Here is a 27,413-nt window from a genome sequence, read left to right on the forward strand (position 1 = left end):
ACAAAGCAGCACATAGAATTTGGATTCATTTACAGTCAATTGCCATTAAAACTTTTGCTGCTTCATTCTGCAAGGAAGCAACATGACTAAAGATATCTGTGTTTAGAGGAGATTGTAAATAATGTTGAAGGTATACTTAAAAGATTTTTTTGTGTGAATAGTAGAAAGAAGAGCCATTTTACTGATGAATCTTGCACCTTCACCACTAAAACATGAGTAATGACACTCATTATCTGTTATGGTCACAAGACAGTTGATCAGCTGAAACCAGATCCTTGTGTCCCTCAGACAAGCAAGAAGGACGCAGGCAGATAGAACACCACTGCCCACAAAACCACAGTCAACATTAGGAAGAAATGTAGGAAGTCTAGATGGAGGCACTCAACTCAAAGCTTGCAACCACCCATGAGCACTGGGCTTGAACTGCAGCCAAAGCAGAGGCCTGTTCTTCCCATTAAAGTAGAAGGACACTAAGCAAAGTTTAATTAGTCTGTTTTCAAATCAAACATAAACAACATAGTGAGTAAACAATGGTTAAGCATTTCTGTACCCAGCAGCCCAGGTAAAATGGTACTGCCATTTCTAGGAGCAGGTTTGAGGCCCTCATGTTAATTGTATCTAATGTTCAGTGTTCCAGGACTGCTCTGTATGGCTTGTGATCAACTTATTATGAGAGAGAACCTGCTGTATGAACCTGAGCTTGGTACGTGGTGTCTTCTGTTACCATATACAACTTAAGTCCAGGCCTTGCAAATAAGGACACAGGTTGAAAGCAGCAGTCCCAGAATAATAAATGATTTGCTAATGGTCAGTAACTTGTCATTGAAAAAGTGTGACTTTGAGCTCTGGGAAGACACTGTTTTGGGTAGAGCAGCAATGGTTAAGCAACAGGAAAAACCAAAACAGAACAAAAAAACTCCAATAGATGTGCAACAGGATCAGGCACCTGTCTGGGCCTGGGAAGTACCATCCTGCATTATACAGTCCATAGTCCAGGCATGAAGGACAAGGGGTTAGATCTGTTCAGAGACCAAAACATCTTATAAAAAAAGATCTTGAATGTAGGAGGCGGACTAAACGATGCCCACTTTTGTTCCAGATGCCCTTCCTGAAGGGTTCTCAATTCCCCTGACAGCTGCACCAGCTCCAGCATATTCGTAAACTCACAACTAACTCAGGTTATGAATATCAAGAAGAGATTGCTTTGAATATGTAGTGATAATTATTATTAAAGATTAGGAACTAAACATAAGCAATGTGCATTATTAACAAGTAACAATCTAGTAAAGGGGATTTTTTTTTAAAGTTTAAAATTCATCTGGGTTACCAGTCTTCTAAACAACCACAGCAATCTCTAATTACCCAGGACAGATACACAAAATACATGCTGCTGTGGAGTTGTAACACAACTTTCCAGTGTTCAAAGGGCATTTGGATGCAGGTCAAATGGCTTCTGGCAAACTTACGCCATATTACAGGCCAGAGGAGACTGGCTTACAGCTATTGGTAGCACTACTTATCTTTTAACTCCATGCTTTAATCTGGTCTTCTGTTCTGCAGTTTTATGGGCTTTTCACAGGATCACAGAATGATTTAGGTTGAAAAAGACCTCCAAGATCATCGAGTCCAACCTTTGACCAGTCACCACCTTGTCAACTAGACCATAGCACTGAGTGCCCGGTCCAATCGTTTCTTGAACACCTCCAGCAGTGGTGACTCCACCACCTCCCTGGGCAGCATAAGGACATAAGGATAATTTTGTCAACAACATTTGTCAGTTTTCCACAATTGATGTCAACCAGATAATTGTCTTGAGATGTTTTTTCCTGTGTTTTAACTTGTTTATGGGTCCTGTGTCCTATGAGCACTATTAATTAGAATTTTAGCACTTTTACAAGGAAATGGTTTTGCTACATCTGGCCCATAAATGAGGCAGAAACTCGATCCTTGGAAAAAAACCTTAATTTTCCATATATCTGAGATACATGGTGAAGGCACAGCTGCCTTCACCAATAAAGGAAGCAGCTGTATACACATTCTCCACAGCCAGACCATACAACTAATAAACTTAGACATTTAAAACTATGATGTGTAAATATTGAGTGTATCTTGAATATACTGTGTATAACCTTTCACCCCCTCCTCTGCCAAGCAGTTACTCTATGTCTTCAATGAGGACAAAAAACAAAGCAAAACTCACTACAAGATGTATCTTTATTCATTCTTTTCCAGTCCCCAAAGAAGACAAACCCTGACATTTTGATACTTAAACAAGTCTTCATGTAATTTTCATTCCACTAAGCAAAAGTATTTCATCTTTTACACAGCAGAATGTTTCTTGTCTACTAGATTCTTGCACAGTGACAAAAAGGGTGATAAGTAGGACAGCATCTCATTTGGCAGTGCAAAGCAATCTTCCCTGTTAATTACAGACATATGAGGACATTAATTTTAATTGTTTTAATAACCACAGCTAAAACTAGAATATTTGCTAAATGGCCTACAGGAATATAAAGGCTGTGTTGAATTCCCAGTCCTTCAAGGAATCAAATACACCTTTTAAACATGTTTGTATATATTTGCCTTTCTCATATGTTGCAGATTTTCCATAGAGACATGCATTCCTCTAAATTTCCACATTCCAATACAAGAATGTATGGATTAGACAGCAAAAACATACAGCTCGTAACCACTGTTAACTGAACTACTGTTATAATACTTCATCGAGGACTGGGACAATCCACAAAGGCTACAAACTACATGGTAGAAAACAGAAAAAAGAACACTGCTGCAAAATACAGGTCCAGAATATCGGAAGGATTTTCTTGTGTTAAAGTGGTAAAATTCTAATTAATAGTATTCATAGGAGATAGGACCCATAAACAAGTTAAAACACATGAAAAATATGGTAAGATAATAATCAAGAAATTTATTTACTGGTTGGCATCAATTACAGAAAATTGACAAATGTTGCAGAGCAACTCTGAGTAAGGAAAACTGATGGTTCATTTGCCAGCAGTCCAACAACCAGCAGCTACAGCTTGCACAGCAATCCTTGAAAATGAGGGATAAACCTGAGCTTATTATCTTCAATCTCAGACCACCTAAGGAACTACTGAATGACTAAGGAAGTTTTTACTACTGGGGAAAAACAAACAAATCCAGAACTAGTGGCAAAACATCAAAATGGTTGCCACAACAATCCCATGGAGCACTACAGGTTGGGGACAGAGTGGCTGGAGAGTGGCCAGGCAGAAAGGGATCTTGGGGGTACTGACCGACAGCAGGCTGAACATGAGCCAGGCATGGCAGCCAATGGCATCCTGGCCTGTATCAGGAATAGTGTGGCCAGTAGGACCAGGGAAGTGATTTTGTCCCTGTACTTGGCACTGGTTACGTAGCACCTTAAGCACTGTGTCCAGCTCTGGGCCCCTCAATTCAGGAAAGACATTGAGGTACTGGAGCAGGTCCAGAGAAAGGCAACGAAGCTGCCTTTGAAGGGACTGGAGCACAAGTCCTGTGAGGAGCAGCTGAGTGAGCTGGGGGTATTCAGCCTGGAGAAGACGAGGCTCAGGGGAGACCTCATCACTCTCTACAACTACCTGAAAGGAGGCTGTAGATGGTGGGGGGGAGAAATCTGTCTCTTCTCCCAGGCAACAAGTGACAGGATGAGAGGGGACAGTCTTAAGCTGCGCCAGGGGAGGTTTAGTTTGGACATTAGAAGAAGTTCTTTACAGAAAGAGTGATCAGACATTGGAATGGGCTGCCCAGGGAGGTGGTGGAGTCACCGTCCCTGGAGGTGTTTAAGGAAAGGCTGGATGTGGCACTTAGTGCCATGGTCTAGTTGACATGGTGATGTTCAGTCAAATGCTGGACACAATGATCTCAGAGATATTTTCCAACCTAACTGATTCAGTAATTCTGTGAAAATGCTGAGGAGCTTGAGTCTAATTTCTGACACCTACACAACAAAGCTGAAATACATATAACTAAGAGAGTCTAAGTATATGTTCCTGCTTGATTTTTAGCATTCAGAAGCATTATAACTTTCTATGGTTTACTGCTTGGTGAGCATTTAAAAAATTGTTAAGGGAAAAAAAATCATAATTATTTAAACTCTCAGGACAAGTTTATCAACTAGCAGGAAAATTTTCCTCTTTGGGCACTTAAGAACAGAACATAGACAAGGAAAAAAAGTAAAGAGGTAGGTCAGAAAGAAATTAAAATACCACCAATTAGAGAGAGAATGATAATATTGCCCTAATTTGGAAGGGAAGACATCAGTAAAAGAAAATGACAGGAAAAAAATTTAAGAAATAAGAATATTGGAAAGTCTATAGAAAGCCACAGAAAAACAAAACACCTGGATGAGCATCTCAAAAAGTGGCAGATAAAAGTTGACGATATATGACTTGAAGGAGATAAATTTGATAATTTTTTCTGTCTGTTTCAAAATGCTCTGTTCAAATTCTTTCCCCCCCTATTTTCATCCTACACTTGCTCCCTTTTTGGAAAAAGGCATTTAAAAATGAAAGAAGCTGCAATTCCCTTAATAGGAAATGAGGGGCCACTTTAAAATGGAAGCGGGAAAAGAAGGGCACAAAGAAACACTCAACTCAATGCCCCAGTGCTCTCCTTATTCCAGAACGAGTGAATGCTTCTCTACAGGTTCTTTAAAGGAACATTCAGAGACCATATGCTTTCTAGTAAGAAAACATAAACCAGGTTTCATTCCACTGTAAAACATTTAAGGTAAGGATTGGTCCCACTATAGATATATACTTACAGCTTGTTCATTTCTCATTCCCACATATTTTATTCCAGCTGCCTGGGCTGCAATTGCAATTTCAGTGACTGGAATACCAACAATGCCAAACATGTATTCGATATTCTATAAAGAAAAATGTTAGAAGAAATCAGATTTTTTCTCCCCAAAAGACAACTTTAACAAGCACATGCCAAAGAGAGACATGCTAACAACACAGGCGGTCTAAAACTAAAATGTAACAACATATATGGTCACATAGAAGTTTAGAGGTCACTGTGGAAACATACACAATGCCAGCCGGTATTTCCAGCTCAGCTCTCTGTGGTTGTGAAAGCCTTGGATTTTGGAGGCCCACAGGGAGTGGGACAATGGTTCAGTGCCTCAGTCAACATACGTTCAGTGCTTTCTGCTGATCAGTTCTCACTTGGGACTTCTCCGCCACTTTCCTGTTTCCGGGTAAGTCAGCCTCCCCGACTCTCATGGCATCTCATGTTCTTGCACTTTCACAGAAAACAGACACCAAAAAGGCCCCAGGCAATAACTGGGGTAGTACCGTGCACAAAGAAACGCTGAGATAAAGAAGACTGTGCTTATTTTTATTACAGCCGAGCGCCGTTTCTCTGTGTGTCACAGGCTGAAGCAAAGTCTTCTGTCAAGGCCGGTGTCAGGTCAGCACCAGCTCGAGTTCAGAGATAACACAAAGCTTTGATCACTGTAAAGGAGGCGCAGGAGGCACATCCAGCTGCCAGGGGAAGAGCCGTGGAGGGCTGTCGGCATTGCCTGGCGGTAACGGGGAAGGGGCCGAGCTCGGGAAGGGGCGAAGAAAGGAATCAGTGCGGGGCTGTGGAATGCCGCCCCCGGGTCAGGGGTGCCCGGCAGCACCGAGACCAGGCGGGGCCAGGCCGCTCCCGGGGCCGTGCGGCGGGACCTCCCTCCCTCCCATAGAGCGGCGGGGCGAGCCATTCCCGCCCACTCCCGGTGAGTCCGGCCGCGCACACTCGTTCTCCGCGGGCACCCGCGGCCCGGCGGGCGCTGTCCCTGCCCGCTGGTTGCCGGCCCCCCGCCCCGCACCCTCACCTGATCCCGGAGGGCCTGGGCGATGAGCTGCGCCCCGCTGAGCGCCTCGCCCTCCATCGCGCCGGCACCGCCGGCCCGGGCCCGGCCGAGGGTCGGGGCAGGTGACTGACAGCCCGCCCGGCCAATCAGGCGGTGGGGGGCGGGACCGAGGGCCGCGGGTACCACCCCTGCCCTGGGGGCGAAGCCTAAGGGAGCTCCCGATTGGCCAGAGCGGGCAACCAATCAGGAGGCCGGGAGGTGCCGGCCCCCAGCGTGAGGTGGGAGCGGGTCGGGCCTTCCCGGCTCCCGCCGGGAGTGGGGGCGGAGGGGCGGGATGTGGAGGGAGCGGCCTCGAAGCCGGGAAGGCGCCTTTGTTACCGGCCCCGAAGGTCTGCCTGAGCCGCAGGGCCTCGCGGGTGCCCGGGTCTGCTGCCCTGAGCTCTCTGGCGCTGTGGGGCCGGTCAGAGATGGCGAACGCGGAGCGGGGCAAAGTAGGGGAGGGTTTGGCGTTGGGTGCCCGGCGCCGACGCTCATGGGGGAGGAGTGTGGGACATCTCGCCAAAATCCCAGATGAGGGATGGCGCACACCCATTTCCTGGCTCGGCCCGTTCGGGCACTCGTGGCAGAAGTGACACGGTTGACAACATGTCCCTGCCCCACCCTCCCCTTGTCCAGCCAAACCCCTGACGATAGCAGCGTTCCGTTCGCCCTCACTCATCAAACAACAACAAAAAAGTAGATAACGAAACATAACTAACATAAAACCTTTGCAAAACGTACATAGTAAAATAGTGTAATCAAATGCAGCAAATAAAGGCAGTAGACAGGATGTATCAGTGGAAAAAACCCCTTGAATTTCACTATGTATATTCTTATTATATGTTGTATAATCTATAATAGAATACCAGCAAAGTCACAATCCGCGGATATCATACAATATTAAAAAGTCTTTATTTTTTTATAGCAGTTTAATATTTACCTAGTAATTATTACTTTTTATGTTACTGTCATTACTGCTTATGTTACTATTATGTTACTTATTGCTACTGTTTATGTGACTGCACTACATTGGGTATGGCCTAACATGCATTTGCTGTTAATCACTTGAGGACCCAGATGAGTGCTGTGCTACCTGTGTTATTTTTGTAGTCTATTGGATTATTGTGAGTACAGAAGTACTAAGAAGCAGGTATGTCTTGCTTTTCTGTACATACATCCAGATGTGGTGAGGGGTGACATTCTAAGTTTCCAAGGCTGTTGAAAAGCGAGTGAATGGATGCTTTACTTCATGACATAAACAACAGAATTTGTTGATTAGATAGTTCTGAAAAGCTGAATAGGAAGAGTCTGCAGCGGGACTGCAGGGTAAACTTGGTATCCAAACTCAAACACCAGTCTTTTTATCCTTTGTGTGGAAGGAATATAAGTGAATATTGTGACTGGATGACAGTAATAGTGCTATGAAATACTTGTATTTGGGTGAGATGATCCTGCTGGAGCCTCTGTGCCAGGCAACAGACCACATAAATCAAAGGAAAGGGACAGAAAAAGAGATAAAATTAATAAAGCATTTCAGTTCATGAAAATTTAAAGTTGTAGCTCAGGTGAGGTGACAGCTCTATAGACCCTAAGCAAATTAACTTCTCCTTAAGGAAAAGATTTATTAGCCGGTGTAGTATTTTCCAGTGAGAAAAAAATCCAGAATGTGGCAGAAACATATTTGAAATCTAAACAGCCTACAGGCTGAGTAAACCCCACTGGTGTCCTTATTTTGCTGGAAAGGTTAACATACCCAAGCCCAGCCTTGGGGCTTGTCACAGCTCACCTTGTTAGGAGCAATCCATCAGATAGCAATTGTTTAAACTGTCAAACAGGGGAAAAGGCTTTGGGGAGCACTCACACAAGTGCTCACCCACTGTCTGCAGGACTAGCAGTAATCACAGCCAAGGGAAAGGACTTGGAGGAATTATTGTAGTTATTATTTTAGTTGGCCTAGGTTTAGCAAGATGGGATTGAGTGCATGTTACATGTTTGGTGCTAAACCTCTTGTGCATCTAAATGAGGAAGGGATTCAGATTAGTACTTTTGAGTGTTTCTGACCACCAGAAAATGAACTGTGGCAGAAAAATAAGAATTATCCAAGTATGTTAGTAAAATACAACATTTTGTAGAAGCCTTTTAATTTTTTCTGTTGGTGTGTTTGGCTTAGAAGGCAAAAAGGCGATTTTTCTAATGCATAGCAATTCTATCCCGTGGTCTGAAACTCTCCAACTCTTTCCATCCATTGTAATGATGAATTCTAATTACATCTTAGTTGACAGCTTTAGTGAAGAGCAGCTGACTAGAACCCATTCCAGTCCTAAATAGGCATTTTGGCTCTGAAGTGGCAACAGAAATAGAAAAGAGTGTTTTGTCAGTCAAGTGCCACACAGTTTGTTTATTTTCAGTAGGTTCCTTAACTGTGAGAGGTTTCCCACCCATCTTCTCCCTCCTTCTGATATTGCTTTATGTTTTCACATGTGCTTCGGTATTTCATTTGCAAAGCTGAGATGCACAGGGCAGACCCCTCTGTTCTTGATGTGCGTTGCCAAATCACCCCTCGTAGCTACTGGGTGTTTTCCTCAGGATGCAGAATAGCAGGGGTAGCTTATTGTACATCACTTCAAAACTGTTTATATAAATGCAGTATCTTTAATCCATCTGATTACAGAGATGCCATGGATTTATTCTGTTTTTATTGTTCTTTAAATAAATTTACCCTCGAAGGCATGTATGTATGGACACTTTAGCTAATTAAAGCTCAAGGAAATATGAATATGTAGTTGAGTTTAGCAGCATCGAATACCTAAGTTACTCCTGGACCCTTATAAGTGCTTTTATTACATGTTAAAACTTTTAGGTTTAGCAAACATATCTTCTGCCTGCCATGGGCACTAAGGTTATGATTTTGCTGTCCTACATGAGATTGTGTTGCTATCAAACTAGTGTTGCTAATGGCATGTAGAACTTGTGGAAGTAAACAAGTGACTTAAACTAAGTACTTACTATATTTTTTTTTCAATTTGCTCATCATTAGTGTTTAGGTGAAAAAAAAGCCCACAACAATATTGAGGATTTTGTCCTGGAATTTAAGCAAAGAGATGTTTTCAGTTAACTTGCCATAGACTTTCTTTCTTTAGGTACAAAACTACAATGTAATATGAATAAAAATAAGACTGGGATTAGTTGAGAATTGATCTTTTTTTCCTGTTGAACTCCTAATAGGAACGAGAGAAGGCTCTTCATGCGTGTGTCTATCAGTCTGTATTTGCTTTGGAAAAATTCAGGAGTTGTGGATTACAAAGACTGCAGGGCATTAAGAGCATTTTGGAACATTTTTTTTTCTTGGATAAGAGTTCCCAAAGAGCAAATACAATCAACAAGTCAGGGACTGAATTTATGGGCTGTCAATTGTGTAGCATTAGTGCTCCTGCATGCTCTTTCAACTTCACTAATATTTGAGGTTTAATTCCTTAATGATATTAGTAACAATGTGGTGATAGATGAAGAATTCTCATACTGTGAGAATAATTCTGAAGAAAAGAGCATTTCTATAGTATTTCTGAAGTGTTGCATTCATTGTGTCAGTCCTTGTTCTGTATAAGTAGTTTACTAACTTGGGAAGTCAAAAGGCTACATGGCCCATATTGCAGAGTGCCCCAGCCTTTCAAAGTCAATAATTCTTAATTTCTTTCTAAGAAAAGCTCAGTAATGCAAATTTTCTCCATTTTGTATGAATTTTTGATTTATTGTTATTACTATGAAAGCATTTTTAACCTTACTTATCTGCACTGTATAGGAGGAATGCGGATCTGAATGGCACTCAGCATTTTTATAGATGTTCAAAAAAGCTGCACTGTAGGAAAAATATTTGCCTTTTACATATGTGGAGTTGGAAAGCCTAACTCCATAGTTAACCCTAATCCATAATCCATTAGGAGAGGCATTTTCATGATAGAAAGATAGATAAATGCAGAACTAGTGTCTGATATAATTTTTCTGGCAATCATCTGTTTCAGTATTGATAAAATAAGTTCTATTTCTACTTGACTACTAAATACAGTGTTCAAGTAACTTTAGGAAATGCTACTTTTAAATACATCCCCCATCACCAAATAGGAGAGGAGATGCAAATTTGTGAGCTGCTTTTAACTTTTCCCAAAGATGCTTTGATATATGGTGAAATAATCTATAAATGAATGTTAAAGTTAATTGTAAAGGGAGGCCAAGCTCGGAGATCAATAGAACTATATACGAAGCTAAAACGCTTTTAAACAGGAAACAGTTATTTAAAGCACTAGTATAGATAGATTTAAGGTTTAGAAACAATATGCATGTGGTCATTCAGGAATTTAAGAACACCACACTCAGTTCAAACACTCTCTGCTACTGTCCGTATTTAATCGTAAATTTAAAATCCTGGCATGATATTTTGCTCAAGCTTCCCCCACCCCACCTGTTTTCTTTTTTTCCCCTCTAGATTTATGGCATCCACCATGGTGCATCTGTGCTGGAAGCTGTCCATCTGCTTTTTCTTCTATCAAGTTGTCTCAGGAAGAGTCGGGAGGGAGGGGCATTATGTTGCCGCCGTGTACGAGCACGAGTCCATACTGAGCCCCAGCCCGACAGCCCTGGTGGATCGGCGCTCCGCGCTGGATCTCATGGGCAAGAACCTCGACATCTACGAGCAGCAAGCAGTGGCTGCTGCCAGACAGGTATTGCCACGACTTGGAGCAGCTGTGTGTGCCCTGGGGATATATGGAGTAGCTGCGGTTTGAAGATAATCTTTTACATTTGTGTTCCCAAGCAACTAAAGCTATATTTATGTACATAACTATGGTCTGGGTTTTCAGACACTCTGACCTGCCAGCAGCTCTGAAAAAAAAAATCAGGCCAGTTAGCATCCCGCCTGGCTCGGGTTATTCCAAGCTTGGAAAAACACGCCTATAGTTATTTGGTATAGGGAAATTAATTTTCTATTTTGGTCTGAATACCTAGCTCCTTTCTGTTTTCTTAAATGGAATGTTTTCACTGAAAGATTGTCTTACGAGCAGCTGTCTTTGAGTTTGATTTTGTTCCAGTGCTCTCACTGGAAATTCCTGAATGTTTCTAAAAGCTGAAGAAGTTAAATGCTTTGGAAATTACTGTTCCACCATTAACAGTTTTGTGGAACTAAAGTTTTCCATTCCTTTCTCCTACCCTACCGTGGAATGGTTCTCAGTCTAAATATATTTAGAGGAGAGAGACTCGTATTTCTGGCTATTCTTATGCAGAGCACCCTTTCTTTCCCTCACCAGAAAACCCGAAGCTGGTTCTGGTCAAAGGAAGCAACTGTTACTGTCCCTACACAGACAAGAATTGACCTGCAATGTTCACAGATCTGTTGATTTGGGAGAGAACAGTTACCATTTTTGTATAATTTTGTACAATTTTTTTAGACATTCAAATGACTGCACAGAAGCATAATAGCTATTTTTATGCAGCACTGCACCCAAGACCCATAAAGCATCCCAAAGCCATAGCATAGGCAATACACTTGAACTGACTTTTGAAAAGTAACAGGAATTTGAATGACTGATACTGCAACTGATCTAAATGGAATCCACTTCATTTTTAGGAACAGTTCAGCTCTCCCTGAACTTCAGGTAGACCCAGCCTAGCTCTTGCATGGCTACATTTCTACCAGGCTCTGCACTGCTCCCACTGTCAAGCTGTTTCTGAAATTAATAGTCCCAGTACCCCGTCCAACCCTATATACCTAATCTATTAAGTGATGCTGCACTCACTTTTGATACAGGTGCAGCACCTTTGACAAAGTTCGTCTGCTGATAAAAAAATTAAGACAAGTTTTTAACATCATTAGTCTTTAACCTGAATCATGTCATTCTCATGACTTGTGTGAAGGGAGAACACTTTTGGCAAGAATTGAGATGAAGTCCTGCTCTTGTTTGCATACCCTTAAAATAATGTCAAACACATTATTTTTCAAGATAAAGGTATGTGTCAGGTTAAATAAGATTCTTTTTTAATACACAATTACACCTGCTACATAGTTACACCTACTATGAAGTTGAAGAAAAAATACTTTGAAGCTGCATTATTGGCAAAACATAATTGGATTATACTTAACTTTCTTTAGCTTTTCCTACCCATGAGATCCCCTCTTTTCCTTTGCTTTGCCTATAAAACATGTATTTGTTTTACATACAGGGGGCACAGATCATTGTTTTTCCTGAAGATGGAATCCATGGCTTCAACTTCACCAGAAGCTCCATTTATCCTTACTTAGATTTCGTTCTGCATTCGCACTCTGGGAAGTGGAATCCGTGCAGAGAGCCCTATTTGTTCAATGACACAGAGGTAAACATAGGAGTGATTGATGTCTGCAGGGGTGGAATAACTAAATGCTAGGTTTGTGCTCCAGGTGGGAAATAGCTCTGGTTGTTTTGCTTAGGGAAGTAAGCAGGAGGTTCAACAACTCGTAGTACCAGATTCTGTTTTCATGGATGCTCAGGTTATGCTGGTTTCATTCTGTTTAGATACGTACACAAAGGCTTATACAGCTTTTGTATGAGCCATCTGGATTTGTCATCTCCTCCTCCCCAACCTCTGAAATGGTAATTACTCTTCTAGTAAGAGGCGTTGTGTGTGATTTTATTTTGAACAACACTGTTTTATATAAAACAACATAGTAGTATCTTTGCTTTTGGTGCATTCTCGTTACTGGGGTTTAATGACTTGATGACACCATAACATTCTGACTCAGTGGTCGGGGGTGTGTGAAATGATCAGCATAAGTAACAGGATTTGATCTGCTACAATGTAATAGAAGTCACAGCTTGACACAGACCAAGCGTGATTACATAAGATGTGACCTCCATGTTACAAAAATCGTGTTTTCATTGACTTTTCTGGACCTGAACTGAAAATAACCATGCTTAGTAATATAGACTGTTAATTCTTATTAACCTTACAGTAGGCAACATAATGAAAGAAGTCATGCATGTACCTACTAAGCAGAATTTGTGTGCTAACATGAATCTTGTAAGTGATGACCTATTTTGGCCTATGAATCTTTACTACCCATGATCATGGCCAAGCAAGCAAGAAGTTGGTTTGCCAGTCAGACCCTGTTTGGAGATTGCAGTACTGGCAGTCTTGGGTACAGTGCTCTGTCATATGGAAGAAATATCCCAGTAATACTGTGGTCTGTAACATTTTGTATTTCTTTTCTGTAACTATGCAAAATCTGTTCATTTACATCTCTGCTTCTGTAAGTGCAGCTAGTAATTGCTTCTTAAAATTTTATAATAAAAACATCCAGTTGCAGGAACAAGACATCACAGTTGCAAATGATCACTATTAGAAGTTCTGAAGGCACCCACAGATCAGTTGTGCTACCTTGGCAAAGCTTTCAGTTGACCTATGGTGTTTGAAAGCCATTGGTGCTCCTACAAGTCAGAAATTTCTGAAAATTAACAACCTTGAAATAGAGAGATTTATTTACTTACTTCTCAGGAAATGAGACCCATGGGTTTTTTTCAGTTCTATTTTAAAATTAATATCCAAAATACTTTTCTGTCTACAAAGCTATTGGTTCCAGTAACTTTTGTCACAAAATCATTGGTACTTTTAAATTTTACAGATATGGTCAAACATGCTCAATGTTGAACACAGTTGAAAGTAGTAATTTGAAAAGTATTAAATAACTCGTAGCTGCTTAAGTAGAACGTATTCCTCCATTTTCTGAAGTGCTTACATTTCTCCATACTGTTTTCCAGGTTATTCAGCGTCTGAGCTGCATGGCACTGAAGAACAAAATATTCCTTGTGGCAAACTTAGGAACTAAGCAGCCCTGTGATCACACTGATCCTCACTGTCCACCCGATGGAAGGTACCAGTTCAACACCAACGTGGCGTTCGATGATGATGGTACATTGGTAGCCACATATCGCAAACACAACCTGTATTTCGAATACGCTTTTGATACCCCTCCAGAGCCTGACTATAAACACTTTGATACCCCTTTTGCTGGCAAGTTTGGCATGTTCACTTGCTTTGATATACTCTTTTTTGAGCCCGCAGTGAACCTCATCAGACAATACAATTTGAAACAAATTGTGTATCCAACTGCCTGGATGAACCAGCTCCCACTCTTGTCTGCTGTAGAATTTCAACAAGCTTTTGCAACAGCTTTCAATGTCAATATTTTAGCAGCTAATATCCACCACCCTACCTTGGGCATGACAGGGAGTGGGATATACACTCCAGTCAAATCCTTCATCTACCACAACATGGAAAGTTATGGTGGCAAGCTCATAGTAGCAGAAATTCCTGTGATTACCACGGATCATGAAACCAATTTGGAGAGTAATGAAAGATTCAGAGTGAACTTACATGACTCATGCAGGACTTTTACGAGCACCTTGCTGGATGATCAAGTTTGCTTTAAGGAGCAAGAAGAGACTCCTGGCAGAGTATCTGAAAAAGGAAATGAACAGTTACCTCCCCCATTTTATGCAGAAATGATGTATGACAACTTTACTTTCATTCCTGTATGGGGGGAAAAAGGACAGCTCCAGGTTTGTGCCAATACCCTTTGTTGTTACCTTAATTATCAGAGAGCTGTTTTAACTGATGAATTATATGCTTTGGGAGTTTTTGATGGGCTCCATACAGTGCATGGCACATACTATGTCCAGGCCTGTGCGTTAGTGAAGTGCGGTGGTCTCAGCTTTAGCACTTGTGGACAGGAGGTTACAGATGCCACTGCTCTGATAGATTTCCAGCTTTGGGGAAATATGAGTACCCCTTACATCTTTCCTTTGCTGCTGACGTCTGGTATTACCTTGGACTTTGCTGATCACATGGGCTGGAAAAACAACCACTATTTCATGAGCAAAAATAGAACATCTTCTGGCCTTCTGACAGCTGCTCTGTATGGACGATGGTATGAAAAGGACTAGCACAGATATTTCAGTCAGAAAACAACTGCCTGTATGTTCAGAGTACTTATCTTAACAGAAGTTGTTGAACATCCACACTTCCTAGAGGTCCAGGTGTGTTTGTTAAATGACTCACTGATTAGGTTCCACATTTGAAATGATAAGCAAAGCACCCTAAGAATCTGTAAGTACAGTCTGTACTGTGGTAGCTTATGTCTTACCAGAAGGGAAAGAACACCCTTGCAAAGATAAAGGCTTGCTGTAATTTGGTGAGATGTTTTATATGGGGAAAACAACTCATTTCAACTGAATTTGTTGCTTTTAATTTAATCCTTTCATTTTCTTGTGTTCTGGCTTGGAGTATGGAAATGAATGGAATGGAAAACTGTTGCAAGAGAAAAAAAAGGGAAGGAAGACACAAATACTGTGCATGACATGCACAAAAATATGTAGGTATACATACATAGAGCTTGTATGTGCTGAGGTTCTGATTTCTGGTTAGGTGCCATGATTCTTTTTTTTCTTTCTTCTTTTTCTTCTTTTCTTTTCTTTCCCTGCTAAACTCCCAGTTTTTTCATATGCTTTTAGCAGTATCTGAATGTTACAGTTGTAAACATCTACAGAATATCTAATCTGGGGAAGAGGATATCAAATGTGTGTGAAAAACAAGACTGCAGTAAGACACAATTCCCAAGAAATTATGTTTACAGAAAACATTGGTGATGAATATCAACAACATATGTTATGTACTGTTTGAGTACTTTAACTTTCCCTGTTTAAAAGAGAGGTAGGCCATTTCAAGACTGTTTTGACTTTAAGACATCTTAGCCGTTGTTCATGAATTTATTCCAGAGGAGTTATGAAAAGCACATAATGAACTGAGGGACAACAAGGCTTTTACATCAGTGCTTCATGTACCAGATGGCAGGCTCGTGCTGCTGAGTGAGGAAAACACACCATTCTTTCCAGGGCAATAACTAGATTAAGTGCTGTAACTGTTCTACTGCAGTGAAGAAGCTGGGAAGAAAATATTCAAAGGATATTAATTTGGGGTTAAATTCAGACAGGTTAATGCATTCTCAAGTATTATAATTGTATGTGGTCTTACTGACTGTTATGACTTCATCTGCTAATAGCTGTTGAGTAATGGAATAAACACAACTGTTCCTTTGGTCCAGTCCTTGTGTTCCAGTTGCTCTGACTGTTAGTCAGGTCGAGAGGAGCAGAGCACTAACAGGAGACCTGTGAGTCTCCATTTTGGTGGTCTGAGTAGGTTCAAACTCAAATCACTATGGCAGGTACAAGTATGCGTGCTGAGAGGTGCTCCATCAGCTTCTGCTTTGAATGAACTCACTCTCTGGTTTCAGAAAGCAAAACAACGGAAAAATTGCTGATTTTCTACCTCAAGTTTTCTTAAATATTTACAAAGAATTATTATATAAATGTTAATGATAGGGGTGGTCTATCAAACCTTCCTTCTCCAACCTGTATCACTGTGAGTCAGGTCCTTGTCGAACACAGCTTTGATACAGGGGTACAATAGGTTTGTTTATCCTGCAGCATATGCTGGACAAATACATGGAGAGGGGAATGTCTATATCTCATCAGGCATAAACTTGCTGATATAAAAGTAGGCCATTCCACCACAGAATTACTAAAAATCCTTGTTTGGCACCTGTAGTGGTGTTCTTGCTGAAGGCTGCACGAATTCCAGGATGTACAGAGTAGAAAAGAAAAGCATTTGCAGTGTTTATTCATTCTTCAGGTTCTAGTACCACACAACCAAGTCTGAAAGAACGGAGCAGTGAACAACTGGAGATTTCAGGACCCTCTGCTTTGGAGGCTGAAAAACATGCAGCTTTGTGCACTAAAATACTCTTTGGGATTTAGTTCCAAAGCACACCATTGTCACAGTAAGGCTAAACAAGTAAATAGCATTACACATATTTCCTATGCTTAAGGAAAGAAAAAGTATTTATCTGTGAAATACTTGCACACTGTGTCCCACAGAGCTGTTCTAACTTTGCGTATATTAAAACTGTTAGAAAACAAGACCTTCTGGCCTTACTGTTTGCATAGGGCATGTTTCTCTGTCTCCTCCCTGAGAAGAGCAGGCATTAAGTATTAGAATACCTCGTTCCCTTTGCCCAAAAAAAGCAGCCTTTAGCAAAGGAAAAGGTTGAACAGACAGTACCAGACACAATGGATCAACAGTGATTATCTACTCCCCCACCCATCCTGATCTTTGAGTAACAACAGATGTATCCATTCTGAAACAGGGGGACCAGGCAGTAACCTATGATGCTCACTACCACACATTGGTGGCTTTTGGAAGTCTGTGCTGGAGCAGCAATCCCAGCACTGCTCTGTTCCCAAACAACTCTGTATCCTCACTTACTGCGGAGGTGTGAGAAGTCTTCAGCAAGGCTGACATTCACATTCGTAACATACTGTAATGCAACCCATCTTCTAATATCTTTTCAATGGACATAAATGGTTTTATTAATGCTTTCTGAACCATTTCTGCCAGACAGTGGAACAAAACTGAACCAGAACACGAGGATCTTTTGACACATGGGAAGTACAGCTGAAGTCTAGAACAGCTTTAAATCGCTTGGTCTGTCAACTGAAGTGAAATCAGGATTTGGAAATTTGTGCTGACACTAAAGGAACATCCTTTCTGAGACAGACAGCAGGGGATGGTGTCTTTAAGGGGCCTTGACACTGCTCCTGGGAAGGGAAAGACAACCACAGAAACTGTCTGTCCAGGCAGGGTAACAGCATGCAAGTCAGACGTGTTGGAAGATTCCTCATAAGGAATCTGCTGCTTCGGGATTCACAGTGAATTTTCCAGGTGGATGTGGGGATACTCTGCTTACAGTGAGAGAAAACACCAGAAAGCACACCAAAGGAACAGCTGGCAAACAGGACCTTGGAGTTAAGTTATCAAGAGGGATGTGAACAGGCTGAGGAACGGGTGACACACTGGTACAATCTGTTTACAATGCCCAAGTTGGCATAAGATCCTTTAGGCACATCTCAACAAGTGAAAACCCCAAATATGCACGAGTTGAAGTGAGTGCTATCACTCCAAGTTTTTAATAAGTCAACAGCACTGGAAATACTTCAGAGTCACAGTGCTCTCCTTCCTCCCTACCCTGGGAAAGCAGGTGTAGGCAACACAGGTCAGAACTCAGGGACAATAATGGTCCCCACAGCGGATCAAACCAACCCTTGGCAGAAGATATTAGAAAGGTTCAACTCAGTAAGATGTTAAAAGATTCTAAGACTTTTAGGAAAACTATGCAGGCAGCTTCAGTAACAAACTTTGGCAAGGGACAAGAAATACATGACAAAATAGGACATGAATCATTAAGGTATCTAATCTATTCTTTTACATAAAAAGAACCCCTGAGACCTCAGCCTTAAGCTTTCAGTAAGTCAGCTCCCAGGTACAATGAGAAGAAAACCTGCACATCTGTCATTTGACAAGACTTGAAAGCAGGTTTTGTTTTGTTCTGTTGTAAATCTGAACAGTGATAGCTTGAGCTGCTTCTGTTGAAATTTTAATGAAAAAAAAAAGAGAATGTAAGGTGTTTTTTTCCTCTTTAAATATTTAGTGACACTATCAATATGAAGACAGTTTGAAAGGCTCTTTAGGTCCTCTATTATTCAACTATGTTTACAGTTACATGGTGAAAAGCTGCAAGATTCCTTTCCCAACCTCAGCTTGAAAACTGCCAAAACGTAGCATGGAATGGAGGGAGCTTAGTTTATCCTAACATAAAATAATACACATCACACTAGGGAGGCATGGATAATTTAGATACTGCTTTATTTGAAGACAAATACAGTGCTAAAGAAATTGGGATAACAGGTTGGAAATAGCTGCAAGAAATCTTCAAGTACTGCAAGGAGGGATGTTCATCTTCTTCTCCTGTCAGGAATGTTCAGTTGTGAGATGAGTTGTAGAAATTGAAAATTTTAGTCACACTTGCAACTAATTTTCCCCCTGGAAAAGGAAACTGAAACACTCTTGATCTTCCTGGGCTCCAGGCAGCTGAACAACTTAACGAACTGCTCTTTCTGAGGCTGCCATTTCAGACCGTTTTTCTCTCAGTAGGTCTGAGAAGACACAGACTGGGGGCCTGGGTGACACTCACAATGTCCAGCCAGGTGTTTGCATCTCCTGTTAAGCAGTAAAACGAAGGGATTTTTGTAATAAGGCTTACAGATCATCATAAACACAACAGTAGTACTTTCCTTAAGAATAGCCAGTTATTTCCTTATTTCAGATTAATGCACAGTGATATCTTTGCACTTAACATTCTTCAAAACATACAAATATTATAGTGAGAAAATGACTGCAGAAAAAGCAAAAAGTCAATGCTATCAGCTAACAAAGAGGCCTGCACTGCATCTCTTCACATTTCATAGAATCATAGAATATCCTGAGTTGGAAGGGACCCACAAAGATCATTGAAGTCCAACTCCTGGCCCTGCACATGATCACCCCAAGAATCAGACCACATTCCCGAGAGCTCCTAACACCTCAGGTTTCAGCCTGTAAAGTTTGAAGACCCATGTTTTATAAATTCTTATCTTGTCCAGTTTAGAGTCACAGCTACACACTTACATTCAAAAAAGGTTTTTCAACCTAATCAGAATTCTTCTCCAACTGTCCTGTCAACCTCTGCAGTGTATTAAAGGATTATAAGGAAGTCATCACAAATCATTGAGATTACTACAAGAGGCAATAACCACCCATCTTGGATTTAAGGATTTATATGAATTTCCTCGACCAACTTTAAGAATTTAAATACTTACTTTTTCCTGATATTAAAATGAATTTTGCTGAGATTAAATCCAGATCTGTGGAGGTAGTGTTAAAAGTTTAAACTACTTATTAAGAGATTAATAAAGGCCCTTCTCTCCAAAGTTATTAGTCTAATTCCAACCAGGACAGGATTATCAGGAATTACTGTCATCAGGAATCAATGCTTTTTAAACAACAGTGCCATGGCATTTCCTTTTGGAAGTGGATATGTACCATCAGCAGAGGCCCAGAACAGTGGTGGGAGATGAGGAGAGTCCTCCTGCCAGGTCCTCCTGCTGCTCCTGCAGCTGGAGCCTTGCCCACCCTGTGGTACATTGAGCCAAAGAGCACGGCCTCCAGTTCTCCAGAACTGCTGTTTCCATAAACACTTACCATTTTTATTTAGGTTTCAGTTTTTTAAGATGTGAACTTCACTGATCCGAACATGGAATTGAGTCGTATGGGCTCTCTGGAGACATCTAGAAGTGTTTAAAACGTCCCATGATTATGACAAACTTCTCACAAGTAAATGCTAACCAGTTCTTTGTGCAGTATTCACTGTTGCTTATGATCTTTATATAGGATGATCCTCTTACACAGCTATTGCATGATCAACAGAAAGGTCATAACATTTTTTTTTTCATAAGAGAAGCTGAGCTACCAAAATAGTTGTGTTATCTCCAACCAATTGCATTTAATGAACATTCTCTTAATTTTTTTTTAAACCAAAATGCAAATAGAGCATGTTATTCTGGATCACTGTGGTAGCTGTCTTTAAATGGACATAATATTTCAGCAGAGGATGGCTAATTCCTCTCAAAACCAGAATTAATTTGGTTGCAGAATCTATAAAAATTATCTCATGCTTCTTTTTAGTCATCTTCCCTACAGCTTTGGTAACAGCTTTGGTATCTTCAGTGCCCTTTTTGTAGATGTCAAAAGAAGCAAAACTTTGGATTTAAATATTAATTTTCCTTCAACCAAACATTTGTTAATTCTTTAGTCTGGTAGCTGAAACCAGGACATAGACAATTCAGAATTTTAAACAAAATATACAACCAGAAAAAAACATGAAACAACTGCAACCAAAGTTTAAAAAAGTGCTTATTTTTAGCTCTGATTGTTCCACATATATTTATACAATTATTTTGGAGACATCTAAGCATGTGAAGGTGATAAAAAGTAAAACAAGGAAATACAAAGCAGGAGACACAGAAGTCAAGATTTTATAAGGAATGACAAGACAGTAGGGTTACTCTCGGGCATGGGGGGGGGGGGGGGGGCAAGACACACTGATTCCTTTTATCAGCATCCAGCATTTATGCTGCAACACAGCACTCTAAAAGTAACAGCTCAGCCTATGAGGTTAATACTAAGTGACCTGGCATTTTCTTCTGCAGAACATTTATCCTGAGAACTGAAAAACCCATAAAACATCCCAGAAGTCAGAATATACAGAGAGCTGAGCGGAGCCAGCTGTCCTCATTCCTGGAGTCCATTTGATTTTCTTTTTTCCTCCAGGAAAAAAAAGTTTATTTTATTCTGATATATTGCTTTACTGGTACAGCCAAGGCTCACTGTTCTCCCTTGGTGAAAATCCAAGAGATTGTTTGGATAAAGGCTATAAGAATAACTGTCCCATATTCATCTGTACAAAATGAACAAGATTTTAGAAAAATGGAGGCTCCAACATAATTTTCTGGAAATGAACAGGCCTCCAACTGAGGTATGAACACTTTTTTTTTTTTTAACCTCCCACCAGCCACCAACAGCATTATTTACTTTTCAGAAACACGGAACCTGCTGTTCCTTGACCTCTCATTAAGAAAGTGGTCTCTGACCACAGTAGCATGGTCTTTAAACAAATCGCATTCCATTTTTGGAATTACACCATTTTATGATAATAGTCTCACTTATCACTTACAAGGCACAATTAATGTCCTACCCATACAGCCAGGTAGAAATGAAGTTGTTTGTTTGTTTTAACAAATACATGCAAATTGCAATCTACAGGCTCACTTAGTAAATTGTAATGATGAGGCAGATAAGATACAAACCCATGTAATTCCAAATTCCTAAATGGTCTTAACAATTTGCAACAAAACCCAGATATTTAGCTCTAAAAGTTCACAAAACCTAACTTAAAAATAATGCAATTTACCACACAGAAATGGTTTTCTTCTTCAGAAGGTGAGTAGCAACGAAATGAAAGAAAGGCACAATTTCTGATCGACATAAGGAAACAAACATGTTCAACAGCACTGTTTCCTGCATTTCCCTGTATTCCATACCCAAATCTTTAATAAGAAACCAGTGCCATCTGAGTTTTTTCTCCTCCAGACACCCAGGGGACATGGACAGCTCAACCTCTACTGCACTGATGATTATCCAGCAAGACTAGAGTGGCCCCTCCTATAAAGTGCCCTATGACTACAGACACCACACACTGAGGTAACAGGTCATCTTGGAGTCAGAGGTCAGCATAGATAATACAGCCCTAATAATATCATCTTCTCACAGTGCCTTTGAAACAACAAAATTCAGACAGTTTCAGGAACAGAAATATGCAGCTGTTACCTTTTAAATAACAGACACACTACTTGGTGTTCTCATTCAGATTTCCCACAAGCATATGAGGAAAAAAATGGGTTCATGCTGCTTCAGCCTTTGAATTTAAATAGTTACAGTGAATCTCAAGACAGGCCAATATGGATCTTCGGAGAGTGCTGCCTGCATGCCCAGCTGAGGCACGTACATCAATCCCACAGAGCCACACACGTGACATTCAGAGGGAAGAAAGCACAGAAATCACGACCTCCCTGAAGTCATCTAATTCTGCTCACAGATAAACATATTGCATATATAAACAATGAACACAGGCACAAATGGTTAAGAAAGTAATAATTAAAAGGAAGCCTAAAGGAATAATGAAGTAATTTAACATTTAAAATTGCTTTAAATAGCTCACCTTGCTTCAGAACTAAAATGCTGGCAAAGTCTTTGTGAAGTAGATTTTACAAATTCTACCATTTCAACAAGAGACTTTGTCATTAATGCTTAGTACATACAAATAAATTATTCATTAGTAGAACTCAAATTTGCATTTTATTATACTCCGTAAAATATACAGGATTCTTGAAGTACTGAAAGAGTGCAGGTAAATACAGTATTCAAGCAGCCACTATTTCTATGTACATGCTCATTAATTCTTCAAAAACCCCACAAAATTATCAAATAGATCAAAATATTGTCCCGTGTTTCCACACTATGTTCAGAAAAGCAGCTGTAATTTACAAACGTTTCCAGTTTCACAATACAAAAAAAAAGGATAAAAATGAAATTGGAATCGGTTTGTAGTAATTTATTTGTACTTTGCCAGGACATGCAAGGATTCCTTGCATGTACATAAACAAATTCACTTGAAAAGTAACAGTTATAGTTAAAGCAGAGCCAAATAAAGTAAATATTCATATTTAACAGACAAAACTTCAGCTTATTCATGTCAGTTTTTCATTCTTCAGGCAATTAAAAAAAAAACCAGAGTAGTCTGTTATAAATTAAAAAAAATATTTGGGCAAGTCTGAACTACGTTACAGGGACCTGTTTCTGCTGTTTATTTTCTAAATTGAGCACAACAAAGATACACAGCTCTTCCCACAGACCAGACACTGTACTTTTTTCTCTAATAGGGAAATATACTTTTAAATTCACCTCCCCCCCCACTTTGTAACTCTGGGATTAAAAAAAAAAAAAAAAAAAGGTGATAGGGATATACAATTTTAATCTTACATACAAATTTATGATGTAAGGAAGTGGATAAATTATTGAAAAGAACTCTCAGTCACAACAGGGTTATCAAGACAGTTCAATTAATTTTACGCAGTTTCATAGTTTCCAAGTTACTCATGTATTTTTAAATTAAGAAAAATCTCAATCCAAAACCCAAGTTAAAAAATCCCTAAAACTGTGCAACAATTACTGCTTCCCTCCCACATCTCCCACCCCTTCCCTTGTTTATTACACTGTACATTTTTCACCCTGACTTCACCTTGTTAGCTGGTTTAACTTCAGTATTATAAAAGTATGACAAGATCATTTTCATTTCATCTAAACGAAAAAGAAAATAAAACTTAAAAGTACATCTGCTTTCTTTCATGGTACATTTAATAGTGTCGGAAGGCTTTCAGAGAATTAAAAAAAATAAAATTCAACATTTAAACCCAAATCCAAGCTTCTTTTCCAGAAGTAATTAACGTTTGGTTGAAACAACTTCTCAAATAACCTATTCCAGTTTTCACAAAAATTTATTTAATTAAAAAAATCTTTAAGTTATTTGGTCCTTTGGCAATTTGCAGCACAAACAATGCCTACTGTACCAAACTCATTTATTGCCTTCAAAATGGTTTTAGTTTTATTGAGAATATTTAAATCTAGCATCCTTTGTGTTGAACAATAGTGTTGTTCATTTACATCAAGTCGGGTGCCCAGTCTGCAGGAATTACTCCCGGCACCAGAAACAGAATGGTATTAATACCGTTAAATAAAACAGTTTTGACATTCTTTTTTTTTTTTTTGCCATGGATTCCAAGTACTTATTCAAGAACTCATGCTTCTTCTGCAAAATATGCTCTTAAAAATCTTCCTAGAGTCTCACAGATTTTTTTTTAATGCAACCACAATAAAAACATCTTCTCAAAGGTCTGTCCTCTTTCTATATTCAAACACCACCAGCTTTCCGACAGCACAAGTCTGACCTTCCAGCGCGAGGGTTCACTCCTCAGACCTACAAAATGTAGCTTCTAGTATGTCTCAGAATCTGAGTCATTGAGCTCGTCGTCTTCTGTATATGGATAGCCACCTTCCCTGCCAATGTTGTTGAAAGTACAGTAAGAGCTGTGGTCACTCCTCATGATTGGCAAGGAATCAAAGGTGACAGTTTTTGAGGTGTTGGTGTAATGATTAATGGCATTGAAGGTAAGGGCAGGTAATGTGCTGCTTGATGAAACAGGCATCATGGTGGCCAGAATGAGAGCCAGGCAATCGGCCACATCCTTATTGGGTGCGCAGGCCAAAGCCGGTGTGTAACCTAGGAATTCAAGAAAAAGCAAAACCTTAATTTAAAATAAAGACAATACAAAAATTTCTCCAAGATCATATATCTTTCAGCTGCAAAAGTATTTTATATTGCTTAGTTCCACACTGTTTAAAAAGTAAAAAAAATTTAATGCATTATCAATTAGGATTTTTAAACTTCTGGTTACAAAAACAAGCTTGAAGTTAATGGGCTTTGCAACAAAGATATAATTGTTTTGTTAAGCACAGTTAGATACTTTAGGCCAGTGAGAAAAGCCTGGATCTGAAAATGGTGAGGGAGTCACCTGGCTGAGGAGAGACAAGTAATGGCAGCCAACAGTGGGTGAAGGCATTCACTAAAGAGCCACTGCAGAAACCAGAGCTCATCGTGTTAAATGTTTCTTCATCCAGAAGCTTCCACCACAGCTGCTCGTCACAGACAGTTAATTTAATAATGCTGCCTTATCTCAGTAACAAGCTGGCTAAAGCAGCAGGGACAGTTAATTGAAAAGGCAGAATACACACTGTCAATTAACCTATACTTTATTACAATATACAGTAATGTAAACTATAAAGCCAAAGCCTAACTTTATTTTGCAAGATATCAATTAAGAAATCCACAGAAGTTTGAGGAAATGCCAGCTAGGTTAGCAGACTAGGACATGCAGAGACACCTCTTAGTTGCCCAACTGGTCCAGACAAACTACTGTGACAACCCCCAAATGCAAGAGGTCTCGGGACATGGAATGACCTGCAGTCAAGTCATATATAGCTGTGACAACTCTTCTGGGTAACCATGTCTCTAATAATCCTCAATACTGCTCCTTCTGCAGCTTCCCCCATTCCCTGTACTTGCCTCTATTTGTTCAATGTCAAGAAAAACGCTTCAAATTCTCCTCAGTGGAGATCCGTGCATTGCTTCTGTTTCAAGTTTAACCATTCAGCACGGCACCTGAGGGTAAGTTCTGGCACAGGTCTCAGGTGTATCTACCACACGAGGCACCACACTTGGTGGTGACACTGGCAGCTCTAGAAGCAGGGCAGTCACGTATGTACAACCACAGATCACAGCTTATTCTCCTGATGAGTGTGGGACAGGTTCCCTCTCCCTGGCTCCACCCAGCAGCGTGTGCCCAGATCATCCTGCAGCACCTTCCACTGTGTGCGACAGACATTCCCACAATGAGCTCAATAGGAAGACACATGTTCAGGTACGTGTGGGAGTCTGCAGTCCTGTGCATTACCCCCAGTCCACAACTTAATAGTGTACAACATCCAAGTAAAAAGCACACAAGTAATTTTAATTAACAGATGGCTTTAAAAGCAAAGAGTATGATGGACTTCTATCCAGACCTTAGGAAGGCATGGAAAACAAGGCAATGCCTGTTTTACCAATGAATGTTTCAACTACTAAGGAATCATCTTTATTGTAGAAGTAGATCCAGGTCAGTTTTTAGGATAGAGCTCGGGAGCAGTTATTGTATTATACAATTGCACGTAAGTTTTAAAGAAATGGGCACATTATAGAAAATAATTGTACCTAGAAATTCAGAAAACAGCAAGCAGGGGACAGTCTTGCAGTTGAGCTATTATTTGCTCGGGACAGACCTTGTGCTTGATGCTTGGAACAGAGCAAGACAACAGTCCCTGCCCAAAGGAGCATACAATCCAAGGAAACACAGATAATTCAAGCACAAAACGCACCAGCTGACCATGCGATAGGGCCGTACAGAAGTGCAGCGCAGCAGATGTTTTCATTGTTAGTAAGGTACCACAGCACTTAAACAGCTCAGAGTTAACAGTGACAGTCTGCAGAAGAGATACATTTTGAGAGGATTCAGAAGCAAGGGCCAGAGCTTGCCACACTTGGATGATGACTGCATTTCAGGCATGTAAGGCAGAACAGAAGGCTCAGAACTGATACCCAGATGCACACCATTTAATATCTACAATTGCTGGAGGTTGTATGAAGGTAAGATGACACAAAAAGTAAGTTTATTCCAGTTGGTCATATTAAACACCATTTCTTTCCCTAATGTAATTTGATAATAGTTTAAAGAAAAACAAGCAGACAACTGCTACCTTTTTAGTTTCTTTTTGTTTGACTCCCTCCCCCCCTTTTAAAGACTGCTAAGATCTTGAGTATTCATACTTACGTTCCTTCTGGAACAGAGCATCATAAAAAGGCCAATGTAAAGATCAAACAGAATACTTGCTTTTGTTAAAAGATCTTTGTTCTCTAAAAACTGTGTATATATTAATATTCAATTATAGGTCTTAAGCTCCTGGCTTTCATAAGCAGGAATGAAATATCACCATTTTATTCTTGCCTTAGACATAGCTTGCACCACGAAAGTCTGACATCTGTGTCCTCTACCACTTTATTTTGGCCTATATTAATTTAAATTTAAAAGAACGAATTCTATTTTTATGTCACTTAGCTGTGAAATGATCATTCATATGTCAGGGCAACAATAGCTATAAATACTTTAAATTTTAAGAGTATGTTGGTAAACATACCAACTCCACTGAAATACTCCTACTCAATTCTGGTACAATGTTCCCCATATTCCGTATTGTTGTACCTGCATAAGCCTTCACAAAATAACAAAATTACTATCATCATTTGTAAATGGGACAACAGAAGCAGAGTGAGCTGAGGCAGCCTCCTTGCAGAACAGAAAAAGGAGCCTGTGTGATGGACACTGAATTAAGA

At 40.2% G+C, this 27,413-nt stretch overlaps 3 protein-coding genes across 12 annotated transcripts in view; 1 reads left to right on the forward strand and 2 right to left on the reverse strand.

Moving 5' to 3' along the window:
• The window catches only part of HACL1 (2-hydroxyacyl-CoA lyase 1), a 25,661-nt gene extending 19,712 nt beyond the window's left edge, over positions 1 to 5,949 (reverse strand). For 2 of the 5 annotated variants that reach the window (XM_027639497.1, XM_027639495.1), the window contains exons 1-2: positions 5,846 to 5,949; positions 4,787 to 4,891 (exon numbers count right to left, since the gene is read on the reverse strand). In XM_027639497.1, coding sequence (XP_027495298.1) covers positions 4,787 to 4,891; positions 5,846 to 5,902 — 162 coding nt within the window. In that variant the 5' untranslated portion in view covers positions 5,903 to 5,949. Of the gene's footprint in view, positions 1 to 4,786; positions 4,892 to 5,055; positions 5,269 to 5,845 lie in introns of those variants that run through there. The other 3 variants (XM_027639499.1, XM_027639498.1, XM_027639496.1) reach the window with 2 other exon arrangements.
• Positions 5,434 to 15,213, forward strand: BTD (biotinidase). Of its 4 annotated transcripts, none has more exons than XM_027639501.1 (4): positions 5,434 to 5,554; positions 10,344 to 10,578; positions 12,074 to 12,223; positions 13,645 to 15,213. In XM_027639501.1, exons 2-4 carry the CDS (start codon positions 10,348 to 10,350, stop codon positions 14,827 to 14,829), a joined length of 1,566 nt encoding a protein of 521 aa, XP_027495302.1. In that variant the 5' UTR covers positions 5,434 to 5,554; positions 10,344 to 10,347; the 3' UTR covers positions 14,830 to 15,213. The 4 variants fall into 4 exon arrangements, with proteins under 4 accessions (XP_027495302.1, XP_027495301.1, XP_027495304.1 ...); XM_027639500.1 differs by having other exon boundaries at positions 5,441 to 5,746; XM_027639503.1 differs by lacking the exon at positions 5,434 to 5,554 and adding an exon at positions 6,041 to 6,102.
• A 7,497-nt stretch (positions 15,214 to 22,710) lies between these two features.
• The window catches only part of ANKRD28 (ankyrin repeat domain 28), a 119,136-nt gene continuing 114,433 nt past the window's right edge, over positions 22,711 to 27,413 (reverse strand). Inside the window, exon 28 of one of the 3 annotated variants that reach the window (XM_027638994.1) lies at positions 22,711 to 24,710. In XM_027638994.1, coding sequence (XP_027494795.1) covers positions 24,424 to 24,710 — 287 coding nt within the window. In that variant the 3' untranslated portion in view covers positions 22,711 to 24,423. The other 2 variants (XM_027638995.1, XM_027638996.1) reach the window with 2 other exon arrangements.

This window comes from Corapipo altera, unplaced genomic scaffold (genome assembly GCF_003945725.1).
Source record: "Corapipo altera isolate COAL_440 unplaced genomic scaffold, ASM394572v1 44, whole genome shotgun sequence".
Lineage (NCBI taxonomy): Eukaryota > Metazoa > Chordata > Aves > Passeriformes > Pipridae > Corapipo > Corapipo altera.